Source organism: Gorilla gorilla, chromosome 2 (genome assembly GCF_029281585.2).
Source record: "Gorilla gorilla gorilla isolate KB3781 chromosome 2, NHGRI_mGorGor1-v2.1_pri, whole genome shotgun sequence".
Classification (NCBI taxonomy): domain Eukaryota; kingdom Metazoa; phylum Chordata; class Mammalia; order Primates; family Hominidae; genus Gorilla; species Gorilla gorilla.
The window spans coordinates 112,298,543-112,314,371 of NC_086017.1; the positions used below are offsets into that span (position 1 = coordinate 112,298,543).

The window sequence follows — 15,829 nt, forward strand, 5'->3', positions numbered from 1 at the left end:
TAGTTATCTATTCAAGATAAATGAAAACATATGTATGTCTAAGAATGGGCACAGTGGCTCACGCCTGTAATCCCAGCAATTTGGGAGGCCAAGGTGGGCAGATCACTTGAGCTCAGGAGTTCAAGACCAGCCTGGGCAACATAACAAAACCTCAAATCTACAAAAAACAGAATAATTAGCCAAGCATGGTGGTGCGTGCCTGTAGTCCCAACTACTTGGTGGGCTGAGGCAGGAGGATCGCTTGAGCCTGGGAGATGGAGGCTGCAGTGAGCTGTTTTCCACCACTGCACTCCAGCCTGGGCAACAAAGTGAGACTCCATCTCAAAAGAAAAAAAGAAAAAGAAAAAAGAAAACATATGTCTACACAAACACTTGCAAACACTTGTATAGGAATGTTTATGACAATATTATTCATAATAGCTAAGAAGTGGAAACAACATAAAAATCCAACTGGTGAATAAACACAATGTGGTATAGAAAGAAATGAAATACTGATATATGCTACAATATTAATAAACCTCAAAAACATTATGCTCAGTGAAAGCCGGATGAAAAAGATCAAACATATTGTATGATTCTGTCTATATGAAATGTCCAAAAAATCAAATCTTATAGAGACAGAAAGTAGGTTAGTGGCTGCTTACAGCTGTAGGTGAGAATGGAAAGTGGTTGTAAATGAGTAGTTTCTTTTGGAGCATGATGGGATGTTCTAAAACCATCACCAGACTGTAGTGATGGCTCACAATTCTGTAAATATACTAAAAATTATTTAATTATTGAACTAAAATGGGTGAATTTTATGATATGTAAATTATATCACAATAAAACTTAATTTTTAAAAAAGCACTAAAAAGTATTACAATCTTTAAAGTAAGATCAAACACAGGAGATAGAATCAGCAATTCCAAAGTAATACAAACATACGGAAACTTTTTCCCCCTCCCCAGGTGTATTTTTGTTGTTTGATTTCCCTTCGCACAGCAGCAATTTATAAAATGTTTCAGATAGCCCAGGAGAATTCAATGTTATTAAAACAAAAATTTAAGTCTGTTAATACTGAACTAGGTTTCCTAGAGATGCATTAATAACATTCCTCTCCATTATAGTAAGAAGGCCTAAATTTCCTCAACTATGAGATAAGGCCAATGCTACTTACATCTCACAGACTGATGAAAATTAAATAAGACAGTTTAGGCTTAGCCTAATGCCTAACATATAATAAGTATTTAATAGATATTAGCTGCCATAATTATAAATAGAGGGTTTTCAGTTCCAAACTGATATTGCTCATGTACTCTTATGACTGATATGCCAAATAATTAGTGGAGTAGGAAGAACAGCATAATTTGATTTAAAAAAAAACACGCTACAAGAGAACTAAATCTGTAGATACAAATTATGTAAGCTCATTGATAGTGAAAATGAGATCAAGCGAGGAATAAAGAATCCCATTAAAAGAGAAAAACCAAACTGGTTCTCTTCTAAAAATAATCTGCCCAAGAGAATTTTACAAAATTCTTGTGCTGTGAAGCAAATACATCATAATTTCCCATTCCTGTTGTTTTGAACCAAGTCACTTCCTAATTCTGCCTACTAACTTGTCATAATCCAGTTTCATCTAAATAACTCATCATGTTCTATCCCACCTTAGTTTCCAGATATTCTAGATATCCTAACCATCCCATTTCACCTACCTTTTAGAAGTAGAACATTCAGAAAAAGGTTAAGAATCAAAAGCTCTAGAACTTTCAGTAGAGAAAAACTAAAGTATAGACAAGATGCCTGCTCCTAGCTTAAGACAACTAGGATTTGGAAATGACTCAGGTCCTTTCTACCATACATCAGAGATACTTTTTTAAATTCCACTTTTTAATATTCATACACATTCCCCGGAAATATTTTATGAACATTTTAACATTGTGAATTTGAACTAATTATGTATTAATACAGATAATTAGTTATATATATAAAAGACATACATATGTGTCTTTGGTACAAAATTTTGAAATGATACAAAGCCCTCTAGATTTTAAAAATCTGTCAAAAATCACATTCTATTATTCAAAAATTGGCTGAGTAAACTATAAAACTAATTAATTACACTATTGCCTGCTGGCTACATCACTTTTATCAGTTTAAAAAATACATCATTTTCCTTTGTCAGGATCACATCAACCACATTGTTCTTTTTGTTTATTAAGAAGATGGTGATTTGGGTCATTATTGTATTTTTAATTCAATTTCTACTGCTATCGAATTTTAAAATCTTTTTATCCCCTAACAATATCATTAAGTGTATATTAAATAGATGTTATAATGTTAATGCTGTGACCATGCCTGAAGATCACTAACTCTGGAACAGAAGTCAGATGTCGTAAATTCTATAAGGAAGGCCAAACAATTATCTTTTTATGCTAGGCTGATAATTTAGCAGAAAATAAACTGAAAAAAATATTAGAGATAATGCCAGAAAACTAAAAAACAAAATTAAAATAATAATATATTACAAAATTATTGATTGTTATCCCAAAGAACCTGTGCCCACCACTTTACACGCATTCTTATGGAAAAGTGAGATTTAAATAATATAAGTATTTTTTTAATTTTACTTTTATTAGTTTTTTGTAGAGATGGTCTTTCGCCATGTTGCCCAAGCCGTACTTGAACTCCTGCACTCAAGTGATCCACCTGCCTTGGTCTCCCAAAGTGCTGGGACTACAGGTGTGAGCCACTGTGCCCGGCCTTAATGATATAAGCTTTTTGTTGTTTTGTTTTGTTTTGCTTTACTAGGCAAAGAACTTTATTAACCTTTGTTTCAAAGTTTATTCTCAGGCTTCTTCAGCTTAATTAGCTGCAAAGAATGAATTGTGTATAAGCAAAACCTGAAAAGAGCTGCAGTGTCCAAAGGGCTTGGGCTTAAAAATATTAGAGATCTAGATTTTATCAGATCCATAAACAAAAATTCTTAAAAAGTAGTCATAATATAAAATAGCAGCTCCCAGTAACTTCTTCAAGTTTTATCTTCAGAAGTTGACTCAATTCAGTTTGCCTCATTCTTGGAAGCCTCATCAAAATTCTCCACAAGATCAGGAACTTCATCATCATCATCCTCCCCAGTAGCAAGTGGTGCTTTTCCATCCACGGATTGTTTGGGCAAAGCTTCAGCCAGTCTGCTTAAACTGTTCAGACTGTCTACACCAAGCTGGTTTAAGATGTTGGGTAGCATTTCTGTCAGCTGCTTTGTCTCGGCATGGCCTGTAATGGTGAAAGTGTTTGCTCCCAGAGATGCCTGAACTTTAGGGTTGTTAAAGTGGATCACTGTTCCTTGGTTTGTAAACATATGCACCTCTTCAATACCAAAGATATTGTTTACCCCTAACTTCTTTAAGGAGAACTGAAGTTTTTTATCATCTGCTGTGGCTGTTCTATGAACCACCTTCTTCCTTCTACGAACAGTTCCTTTCCCACCAATGCACACTTGTGCCTGCAGTTTGACAAGTTTTTTCTGATTCATGATTGTTTCTTTCATCCTATCAGAGCAGATAAGGGGCCATGCAGAGAACTAGGGTTGGTGCTCAGAGGGTCCCGGGTGGACCAGCTGAGATTAGGCACACACATGTGGAGATGCAAGACGGCAGCTAAAGGGGAATGATGTATGTTGTGAAGCATGCAAAGTCTTCAGGATATGTCTCCCATAAGATAAAACAACTTTGTATGTGCAAACCTTTCCGAAAATGTGGCTTGGTTTTTATTAATTAAAAATCACCATTCTTTTACTTCTAGCATTCCATCTCTCAAACCAAGTATAATTTTTTATGTAAATCTTTTTGGGAAACCAAGTCTGAAAACTGAGTGTGTCCTTGTTCTAACGATGAAAGCATCATCATTGCATCAATAGACCTGCCTTATTCACCTTGACAATTTATCCATGGTATGGTAATAATGTCAAAAGGCTCATAAACTGCTATGGAGTCACCAATATATGTTTATATTTCCTACACACAATTTACTTGAAAAGGGAGAATTAGACTAAGTAGTTTATAGAAGTACTTTGACATAAATTCAAGGACCCCAATGAGTCTTCTAAATTTGTGTGACTTTCCAATAATTATAATTTGCTATTGTCATTTTTTCATTCACTATGTTAAAAAGAAAATTCAATACTCTTTTTAAAATAACTTTCTAATCATTGATTTATGTCCAATTCTGAAATGCTCTAAATTATTTCCAGTAACAACTGTAATTTGAATCCTCCAGATATTTAATTCCCCTATACAAATAATTTGTTAACACTATGACTATAGGACCATAGTTGCTAAACAGAGCATTTTTGGCTGGCCCAAGTACAGAGGTGTTTACAACCAGTTGATTACAAGTTGCAGATGTCTGTTTCTGCTCCACTCCCACTGCTTCATTTGACTAGCCTTTCAAAAATAAAAAAGAAGCAGCAGAAATGGAACACCCTTTCTCACTGCTGATCGCAAACAATGATTCAATCATCATTATCAGTCTATGTATAACTCTTGCATTATCAGCAAAAGCTTATCAAGATGTTCCAAACGCACAAAAACAAGGGAGTTAAGATACTTAAAATCACAGAAAGTTAGAGACTGAAAGAATCTTAAGAGTCCACTGAATTCAAACCTTCTATTTTAAACATGTGGTCATAATTGAGAACCAACAAGCTTAAATGAATCATTTATGGTCAACTTTATAGGATAAGCCCATATTATGTCGCACACACACATATCTTACCTTTCTGGTGATGACTTGGAAGTAATAGGACACCCTCGGATATGTTTTTTATTTTTATGGTCTAGAGAGATGACTTTATTCCTTAGGCTTCTTTCCCACTAGGAAAAAAAAATGAAATTTTAATAATAAACATATCAATATGACAGGAGGCATTTAAACTGTTCTTTTTAATTTGGAAATTTATTATAAACGATCAAATACATAGTTCACAGAGAAAAATAATAAGTGCAATCTATGGAATATCTGGCTCTTTTACTAATGCATAAATGTAAGTCCACCAAAAAATACTAGGAAGACATTTTAAAATACCAAGGTAACTTTAATCAAAAAATCAACACTTTGAGATTCCAAAGCTTAAATAGCTATTAAAATCTGGAATGTACTTAAAGGAATAAAAATTATTACATAGAAGGTTAAATAGGGCCTATGATTCTAAAGTAACTGTACTTATAACAATTGAAAGATATTAAAATTAGTTACCTAGGAACTGCCATGTGGAAAATTTTAGGAAAGAGCCGGACACCTTATTGACAGAGTTTAGATTAAATATGACTAGAATAAAAGGTTCAAATTAATTTATTTAATACACAGTGTTAGCCTAGGCAAATAAGTCATTTATATTCTCTATGCCTTAGTTTCTTTATCTGAAAAGGGATATAATAACAATAGCTACCTCACAAAGATATACAATGATTACATCTGTATTAAGTTTTGGTTTTACTTCCACATCACAGAACAGACATTTGTAGTAAATTTACAAGACTGTCTTCATAAAAGAGATATCTGTACAATCATGTTTGTAGTCCACGATTCGCAATAACCAAAAGAGGGAAGAATCCACCAAAAAGAAAATGTTAAGGTTGCTCGACTAATTCAGAAAAGTTGCAGGATATAAGATCGAAAGGCCAAAATCAGTTGTATTTCTATTTAATAGCAATGAGAAATCTGAAAGAGAAATTAAGAAAAAAAAATTCCACTTACAATAGCATATCAAAAAGAATAAAATACTCAATAATACATTTAGTCAAGGCAATGTAAGACTTTTCTGCTGAAAATATCAAAACATGCTGTAAGAAATTAAAGAAACCCTAAATAAATGAAAAGACATCCCCTAATCAAGGACTGAAAGACTTTATTAACTATATCAACTATTTTGGTTAGCAGTTGGGCATTACTCCCCAAAATGACCTCCAGATTCCATTCACTCCCTACCAAAATTCCAACAGCCTGTTTTGCAGAAATGGACAAACTGATCTGACGATTAATTGCTAGAGGCTCAGAAGAACCAAAACAATCTTGAAGAAGGAGAGCAAAATTAGAGGACTCACATTTCAGTTTCAAAATTTACTATGAAGCTACAGTAATCAAAATAATGTTGGCAACGGGTAAACATACAGATTTATGGGACAGAATTGAAAGTCTAGAAATAAACCCATATATCTAGGACCAATAATTGATTTTCAGCAAGGATGCCAAAACCATTCATGAGAGAAAAATAAACTTTCAACAAATAGTTCTAGAACAACTGAACCGCCACATGCAAAAGCATGAACTTGCACACTTGCCTCACATCACATTCAAAAATGAATTCAAATGGAGAGAAGACCTAAACATTATACAAGAGCTAAAATTATGAAACTCTTAGAAAAAAACACAGCAGTACATTTTCATGACTTGTATTTGGCAATGACTTCACAGATATGACCAAAAAACCACAAGTAACAAGAGAAAAATGATAAAGTGGACATCAGCAAAATTTGAAACTTTTATTCATTACTGGAATAGTGAAAAGGCAACCAACCCACCAAATGGGAGGAAATATTTGCAAATAATATAACTGATAAAAGTATAGTATCCAGGTCAACCACAATGGCTCACACCTGTAATCCTAGCACTCTGGAAGGCCAAGGCAGGAGGATTGCTTGAGGCCAAGAGTTTCAGGTCAGCCTGGGCAACATAACAAGACCCCATCTCTTAAAAGAAAAAAAGGTATAGTATTCAAAATTTTAAAAAAAAACTCTTACAATTCAGTAAGATAAAGACAAAAATAGTTTTTAATGGGCAAAGAATGTGAATAGATATTTCTCCAAAAAACTACACAAATGACAAAAAGCACATTAGAAGACACTCAGTGTCATTAGTCATTAGGAAATGCAAATCCAAACCAAAGAAGTGAAAGATCTCCACAATGAAAACCATAAAACATTGATGAAAGAAACTGGAGAACGTCAAAATAATGGAAAGATACTCTACGGTCATGGTTTGAATCAATATTGTTTATCTTCTTCAAGAACAAAAAAAGAAAAATGAAAAAAGAATCAATGTTGTTAAAATGTCCACACCAAATGAAGAAATCTATAGATTCACCAAAATCCCTATAAAAATATCAATAACATTCTTCCCAGAAGAAGGAAAAATACCCCTAAAATTTATATGGAAACACAAAAAAATGCAAGTCAAAACCACAGTGACATACCATTTCATACCCATTAGGATGAAGACTGAAGGAAGAGAGGAGAAGGAAAACGAAGTAGAAGAGCAACAGAGAAAAAAAAATAAGTGTTGCTGAGTATATGAAGAACGTGGAACCTTCATACATTGCTAGTGGGAATGTAAATGGTACAGGTACCGTAAGAAAAAAAAAAGCAGTATTGCAGTTCCTCGATAACTTAAACATAAAATTACCACATGACACAGCAATTCTCATCCTAAGTATAAAACAAAAGAATGGAAAACAGGTTTTCGAACAGATGCTTGTAGTTCATAGAAGCATTATTCAATAACAGAAAAAAGGTGAAAACAATACAAACAGATGAACAGATAAACAAATGTGATATACCCATACAATGGAATATTATTAGACCATAAAAAGAACTAAACTACTACCACATACTATAACATGGATGAACTTTGAAAGCATTTGTGCTAAGTAAAAGAAGCCATAGACACAAAAGATCATATATTGAGTGATTCTGATTTTTGTGAAATATCTAGAACAGGAAAATCCAGGCAACAGAAAACAAAGTAGTAATTTCCAGGGGCTGGGAAGTTGGCAGAATAGAGAGATAAATTAAGAAGTGAATGCTTAATGGTTAAAGAGTTTCCATTTGGGGTAATGAAAAAGTTCTGAAACTAGACAGAGAAAGTGGTTGCACAACACTGTGAGTGAACTAAATGCCACTAAATTGAATGCCATAAAACGGCTAACATGGTAAATTTTGTGTTATATGTATTTTGTCACAACAATAGCAAAAAAGCATATGACTAAATCTCCAGTAAGAAATACAGCATTAAGAAACCACTAAGAATACAGTGGCTTACACCTGTAATCCCAGCACTTTGAGAGGCTGAGGCTGGCAGATCACCTCAGGTCATGAGTTTGAGACCAGCCTGACAAACATGGAGAAACCCCGTCTCTACTAAAAATACAAAATTAGCCAGGCGTGGTGGCACATGCCTATAATCCCAGCTATTCGGGAGGCTGAGGCAGAAGAATCACTTGAACCCAGGAGGTGGAGGCTGGGGTGAGCCGAGATCGCGCCATTACACTCCAGCCTGGGCAATAAGAGTGAAACTCTGTCTCAAAAAAAAAAAAAAGAAAGAAAGAAAAGAAACACTAAGAATAAAGAGACCAGGTGCAGTGGCTCACATCTGTAATCCCAGCACTTTGGGAGGCCAAGGTGGATGGATCGCTAGAGGCCAGGAGTTCGAGACCAGCCTGGGCAACATGATGAAACCCCGTCTCTACTAAAAATAGAAAAATTAGCTGGGTGTGGTGGTGCATGCCTGTAGTCCCAGCTACTGGGGAGGTTGAGGCATGAGAATCGCTGGAACCCAGGAGGCAGAGGTTGCAGTGAGCCGAGATCACGCCACTGCACTCCAGTCTGGGCAAAAGAGCGAGACTCTGTCTAAAAAAAAAAAGAAGAAACCATTAAGAATAAAGGAAAAGACTGATAAACTACATTCATCAAAATCAAATATTTCTGCTCATCAAAAGACATACAATTAAGAAATAAAACAGCTACAGATTGAAAGTATTTGCAATACACATACTGACAACAGACTCATATCCTTATTATATAAAGAATTCCTACACATCAATAACAAAGACTAAAAACTCAGACTTGAGCCAGGTACAGTGGCTTATGCCTGTAATCCCAACACTTTGGGAGGCTGAGGCAGGAAGATCACTTGACGTCAGAAGTTTGAGACCAGTTTGATAAATACAGTGAGACCCTATGTCTACAATAAAGGTCGTGGCACATGTCTGTAGTCCCAGCTACTCAGAAGGCTGAGGCAGGAGGATCACTTGAGCCTAGGAGTTTGAGGCTGCAGTGAGCTATAATCGTACCACTGCACTCAGGCCTCAGTGACACAGCAAAACCATGTATCATAAATAAATAAATATATATATATAAAATAAAAACGCAGATTTAAAAAATGAGCAAGAATTCTACTTGAAATAAAATGGAATAAGAATAATCTTCTCTGCTTCTCCCACTGAGTGCAACTAAGAATTCTAGACAGACTTCATGGAGAAGCTTTCTTAGGACCCTGAAGAGTATATGCTAAGAATGACATTGGTGAACTCAAAGTAATACCAAACCTGCAATCTAACCAAGACCCAGAGATCTGCAACTTAATATTCAAAATGTCCACGATATAATCCAAAAACTGCTTGGCATATAAAAAACCTAGGAAATCTCAACAACTCACAAAAGATGAGTACCAAGAGCAGCCAAGTAGAAGAAGACAGAGATGCTGAAATTACCAAAAAAAACTTCATTTATTTACTTATGTATATATTCATTCATTTATTTATTTATTTGAGATGGAGTTTTATTCTTGTTGCCCAGCCTGGAGTGCAGTGGCGCAATCTCGGCTCACTGCAACCTCCGCCTCCCAGGTTCAAGCACTTCTCCTGCCTCAGCCTCCCAAGTAGTTGGGATTACAGGCACCCACTACCATGCCCAGCTAATTTTTTGTATTTTTAGTAGAGACTGGGTTTCACCATGTTGGTCAGGCTGATCTCCAACTCATGACCTCAGGTGATCCAGCCACCTCAGCCTCCAAAAGTGCTGGAATTACAGGTGTGAGCCACCACACCCAGCCAGGAAAAAGCTTTAAAGTGGCTATTACACTGTTCTCTGAGAGGATGAACTCTCTTGAAAGAAGTAAAAAGACAGAAAATCTCAACAGAGGAACAAAATTAAAAAAGAAACAAATGGCAATTTGAGAACTACAAAGTAACATGACCAAATTTTAAAAAGCATTGAATGGCCTAAAGCAGGAGTCCCTAACCCCAGGCCATGGACTGGTATTGGTCTATGGCCTGTTAGGAACCAGGCCGCACAGCAGGAGGTGAGCGGCAAGTGAGCAACTGAAACTTCACCTGTATTTACAGCCACTCCCCATTACTCACATTACCACCTGAGCTCCACCACCTGTCAGGTCAGTGGCAGCATTAGATTCTCAAAGCACAAACCCCATTGTGAACTGTGCATATGAGTGATACTGGTTGCATGCTCCTTATGAGAATCTAATGACTGATGATCTGTTACTGTCTCCCATCACCTCCAGATGGGATCATCTAGTTGCAGGAAATCAAGCTCAGGTCTCCCACTGATTCTACATTATGGTAAGTTGTATATTTATTTAATTATATACTACAATGTAATAATAACAGAAATAAAGTGCACAATAAATGTAACATGCTTGAATCATTCCAAAACCATCCCACCTGCCCCACTACCTGGATCCATAGAAAAATTGTCTTCCATGAAATCTGATGCCAAAAAGGTTGGGGACCACTGGCCTAAAAAGCAGAAAGGAGACTAAAAAGGGGTAAGTGGATCTGGAAATAGATAGACCAATAGAAATATTCAATCTGAAGAACAGAAAGGAAACAGATGCTTATGTAAATTTAATGTTATGCTTTATTTAAAAAAGAATGAAAATACATTATAACAAAAAACTTAAAGTGGCTCACCCACCACTACTGGCACCCACACATGTCATCCAGAGAAACAAAAATCAATCCACATTCCTCAATGTCACCAATGTACATCATCAGGGTTCCTAGGGAACAACCTACCCACCTACTTTTACCAAGACTCACACACACCATTGGGGGGGTGGGGGGGGCATGAAGGGAGACCCACTCTGCCCACCATCAGCACCTGTGCACATCATCCTCCAGAGGCCTAGGGATCAATCCACCCCCACCCCTGCCACTGGCTCAGACACATGCCTTCCAAAAACCTGAGGACAAGACAACCCCACCTATAGCTGCCACTGCCATTGCCTACACAAATCATTTAGAGGTCTGGGGATTGGCTCAACACACCCAGCCGTACTGGCATCCACACACACCACTCAGGCAACTAATGACAAGTCCACCTAGCCCACTGCCATTACTACTGGTGCTTAAGGAACAGCCCACCTGGAGTCCTCATGCTCAGCAAAGCCTCACCATGGCTGCCATTAACAAAAGCAGTCTGCATCACTTAGGAACTGTGACACTGCTGACATGAGTTACAATCCAAAAAATCATAAAAGATTACATGACTGCGTCTATGTAAAAATCAGACAAACCACTTCACAGAACCAGCACTATAAATATATCTATAGGAAAAAGTTTTTCCCTACCAATGTTAATGAATAAATTGGAAGAAAACAGCTGTTGAAATAAACACAGACACTAACAAAAAGACATGAGAAACATGAAAAAGCAAGGAAACAAGACACCTCCAAAGAAACAAAATAATTTTCCAATAAGAGACCCATAAGAAAAGGAAATGTATGGAATGCTGGAAAAAAAAATCAAAATTCGTATACAAAAGAAACTAAGTGAGATATTTTTAAAAAAGTAAATAATCCAAAAAATTATGAAAACAATTTATGATCTCGATTAGAAATTCAACAAAGATTGATATCATTTAAAACGTCCTACAACTGAAGATTTCAATGAAATATAAAATACAGTTGAGAGCCTCAACAATAGACAAAATTAAGCAGAAGAATTTCTGAACTTGAAAACAGATTTTTTAAAAAATAACCCATTCAGACATAACAGTAAAAAACAACTTTAAAAAATGAAGAAAGCCTACATAACATATGGGATGCCATAAAGCGACCAAATATTCAAATTATGGGAGTTTCAGAAGAAAGAGAAATGGAAGAAAACATTTGAAAAAAATAATAGCTGAAAACTTCCCAAGTCTTGCAAAAGACAAAAACATGAAGATACAGGAGTACAAAATTCCTCAAATAGATTCAATCCATAAAGGGCTTCTACAAGGTGTATCACAGTCAAACTGTGAAAAGTCAAAGACAGAATTCTAAAAATAGCAAGAAAAATATCAAATCACACATAAGAAAATCCCCATAAGATTAAAAACAAATTTCTCAGCAGAAACCTTACAGGCATATGATGATATATTACAAGTGCTGAAAATAAAATGTCAGTCAATAATACCAGATCCACAAACCTATCCTTCAAAAATGAAGGACAAATAACATCTTTCCCAGACAAGCAAAAGCTAAGGGAATTTATCACACCACACTACAAAAATGCTTAATAGAGTCTTAAAACTCTCAAAGAAACACACAAAAGTATAAAACTCAATAGTAGAGCAGACACACAAATAAGACAGCGAATGGAGTCACATGTTATCACTACAAAAAGCCACAAAATCGGGCATTCCAAGATGGCTAAATAGGAACAGCTCCAGTCTGCAGCTCCCAGCATGATCGACGCAGAAGATGGGTGATTTCTGCATTTCCAACTTCGGTACCTGGTTCATCTCACTGGGACTGGCTGGACAGTAGGTGCAGCTCACAGAGGGCAAGCTGAAGCAGGACGGGGAGTCGCCTCACCCAGGAAGTGCAAGGAGTCGGGAGACTTCCCTTTCCTAGCCAAGGGAAGCTGTGACAGGCTACGTGGAAAAATGGGACACTCCCGCCCAAATACTGCACTTTTCCCAAGGTCTTAGCAACCAGCAGACAAGGTGATTCTCTCCCCGTGCCTGGCTCGGCAGGTCCCAACGCCCACAAAGCCTCGCTCACTGCTAGCACAGCACTCTGAGATCGAACTGCAAGACGGCAGCCTGGCTGGGGGAGGGGCGTCCGCCATTGCTGAGGCTTGAGTAGGTAAACAAAGTGGCCGGGAAGCTAGAACAGGGCAGAGCCCACCACAGTTCAACAAGGCCTACTGCCTCTAGACTCCACCTCTGTGGGCAGGGCATGGCTGAACAAAAGGCAGCAGACAACTTCTGCAGATGTAAACATCCCTGTCTGACAGCTCTGAAAAGAGCAGTGGTTCTCCCAGCACAGCGTTTGAGCTTTGAGAACAGACAGACTGCCTCCTCAAGTGGGTCAATGACCCCAGTGTAGCCTAACTGGGAGACGCCTCCCAGCAGTGGCTGACAGACACCTCATATAGGCGGCTGCCCCCTCTGGGACGAAGCTTCCAGAGGAAGGATCAGGCAGCAATATTTGCTCTTCTGCAATATTTGCTGTTCTGCAGCCTCCATTGGTGATACCCAGGCAAACTGGGCCTGGAGTGGACCTCCAGCAAACTCCAACAGACCTGCAGCTGAGGGACCTGACTGTTAGAAGGAAAACTAACAAACAGAGAGGAATAGCATCAACATCAACAAAAAGGTCATCTACACCAAAACCTCATCTGTAGGTCACCAACATCAAAGACCAAAGTTAGATAAAATCACAAAGGGGGAGAAACCAGAGCAGAAAAGCTGAAAATTCTAGAAATCGGAGCACCTCGTCTCCTCCAAAGGATCACAGCTCCTCACCAGCAATGGAACAAAGCTGGATGGAGAATGACTTTGACGAGTTGACAGAAATAGGCTTCAGAAGATCAGTAATAACAAACTATTCCAAGCTAAAGAAGGATGTTCCAACCCATCGCAAGGAAGCTAAAAACCTTGAAAAAACATTAGACAAATGGCTAACTAGAATAAAGAGTGTAAAGAAGATTTTAAATGACCTCATGGAGGTGAAAACCATGGCACGAGAACTTCGTGACACATGCACAAGCTTCGATAGACAATTCAATCAAGTGGAAGAAAGGGTATCAGTGACTGAAGATCAGATTAATGAAATAAAGCAAGAAGACAAGGTTAGGGAAAAAAGAGTAAAAAGAAACAAACAAAGCCTCCAAGAAATATGGGACTACGTGAAAAGACCAAATCTACGTTTGATTGCTGTACCTGAAAGTGATGGAGAGAATGTAACCAAGTTGGAAAACACTCCTCAGGATATTATCCAGGAGAACTTCCCCAACTTAGCAAGGCAGGCCAACATTCAAATTCAGGAAATACAGAGAACACCACAAAGACACTCTGTGAGAAGAGCAACCCCAAGACGCATAATTGTCAGATTCACCAAGGCTGAAATGAAGGGAGAAGTGTTAAGGGCAGCCAGAGAGAAAGGTCAAGTTACTCACAAAGGGAAGCCCATCAAACTAATGGTGGATCTCTCGGAAGAAACCCTATAAGCCAGAAGAGAGTGGGGGCCAATATTCAACATTCTTAAAGAAAAGAATTTTCAATCCAGAATTTCATATCCAGCCAAACTAAGCTTCACAAGTGAAGGAGAAATAAAATCCTTTACAGACAAGCAAATGCTGAGAGATTTCGTCACTACCAGGCCTGCCTTACAAGAGCTCCTGAAGGAAGCACTAAACATGGAAAGAAACAACCGGTACCAACCACTGCAAAAACATGCCAAATTGTAAACACCATCAATGCTATGAAGAAACTGCATAAATTAACGGGCAAAATAACCAGCGAACATCATAATGACAGGATCAAATTCACACTAACAATATTAACCTTAAATGTAAATGGGCTAAATACCCCAATTAAAAGACACAGACTGGCAAATTGGATAGAGTCACTGATGGGAAGACCCATTAGTGTGCTGCATTCAGGAGACCCATCTCACGTGCAAAGATGCACTTAGGCTCAAAATAAAGGGATGGAAGAAGATCTACCAAGCAAATGGAAAGCAAAAAAAAGCAGGGGTTGCAATCCTAGTCTCTGATAAACAGACTTTAAACCAACAAAGATCAAGAGACAAAGAAGGCCATTACATAATGGTAAAGGGATCAATTCAACAAAAAGAGCTAACTATCCTAAATATACACACCTCTAATAAAGGAGCACCCAGATTCATAAAGCAAGTCCTTAGAGAATACAGGAGCACCCAGATTCATAAAGCAAGTCCTTAGAGACCTACAAAGAGACTTACACCCCCACACAACAATAATGAGAGACTTTAACACACCACTGTCAATATTACACAGATAAACGAGACAGATGGTTAATAAGGATATCCAGGACTTGAACTCAGCTCTGCAACAAACAGACCTAATAGACATCTACAGAACTCTCCACCCCAAATCAACAGAATATACATTCTTCTCAGCACCAAATCACACTTATTCTAAAACTGACCACATAATTCGAAGTAAAGCACTCCTCAGCAAATGTAAAAGAACAGAAATCACAACAAACTGTCTCTCAGACCACAGTGCAATCAAATTAGATGTGAGAATTAAGAAACTCATTCAAAACCACACAACTACATGGAAAGTGAACAACTTGCTCCTGAATGACTACTATGTAAGTAACAAAATGAAGGCAGAAATAAAGATGTTCTTTGAAACCAATGAGAACAAAGACACAACATACCAGAATCTCTGGGACATATTTAAAGCAGTGTGTAGAGGGAAATTTATAGCACTAAATGTCCACAAGAGAAAGTAGGAAAGATCTAAAATCGACACACTAACATCACAATTAAAAGAACTACAGAAGGAAGAGCAAACAAATTCAAAAGCTAGCAGAAGGCAAGAAATAACTAAGATCAGAGCAACTGAAGGAGATAGAGACAAGGAGATTCAGCAAACCGAATCCAGCAGCACATCAAAAAGCGTATCCACCACAATCAAGTCGGCTTCATCCCTGGCATGCAAAGCTGGTTCAACATATGCAAATCAATAAACGTAATGCATCACATAAACAGAAACAACGACAAAAACCACGATTAT

General features: G+C 37.5%; 2 protein-coding genes across 8 annotated transcripts in view; both read right to left on the reverse strand.

The window, feature by feature from the left end:
* SENP7 (SUMO specific peptidase 7) overlaps positions 1 to 15,829 on the reverse strand; it is a 203,714-nt gene that overhangs the window by 133,343 nt on the left and 54,542 nt on the right. For all 7 annotated transcript variants that reach the window (XM_055381850.2, XM_019024695.4, XM_055381853.2 and 4 more), the window contains one exon: positions 4,756 to 4,853. In XM_055381850.2, the coding sequence (XP_055237825.2) occupies positions 4,756 to 4,853 (98 nt within the window). The remainder of the gene's footprint in view (positions 1 to 4,755; positions 4,854 to 15,829) is intronic.
* LOC101144663 (transcription factor BTF3-like) lies at positions 2,748 to 3,981 on the reverse strand. The gene has a single exon (XM_055381855.2). It carries the CDS (start codon positions 3,527 to 3,529, stop codon positions 3,041 to 3,043), a length of 489 nt encoding a protein of 162 aa, XP_055237830.1. The 5' UTR covers positions 3,530 to 3,981; the 3' UTR covers positions 2,748 to 3,040.

What these genes read in the sequence shown, in the direction of transcription:
- LOC101144663 (XM_055381855.2), bottom strand. Translation starts at nt 3,529, where the DNA reads ATGAAAGAAACAATCATGAATCAGAAAAAACTTGTCAAACTGCAGGCA.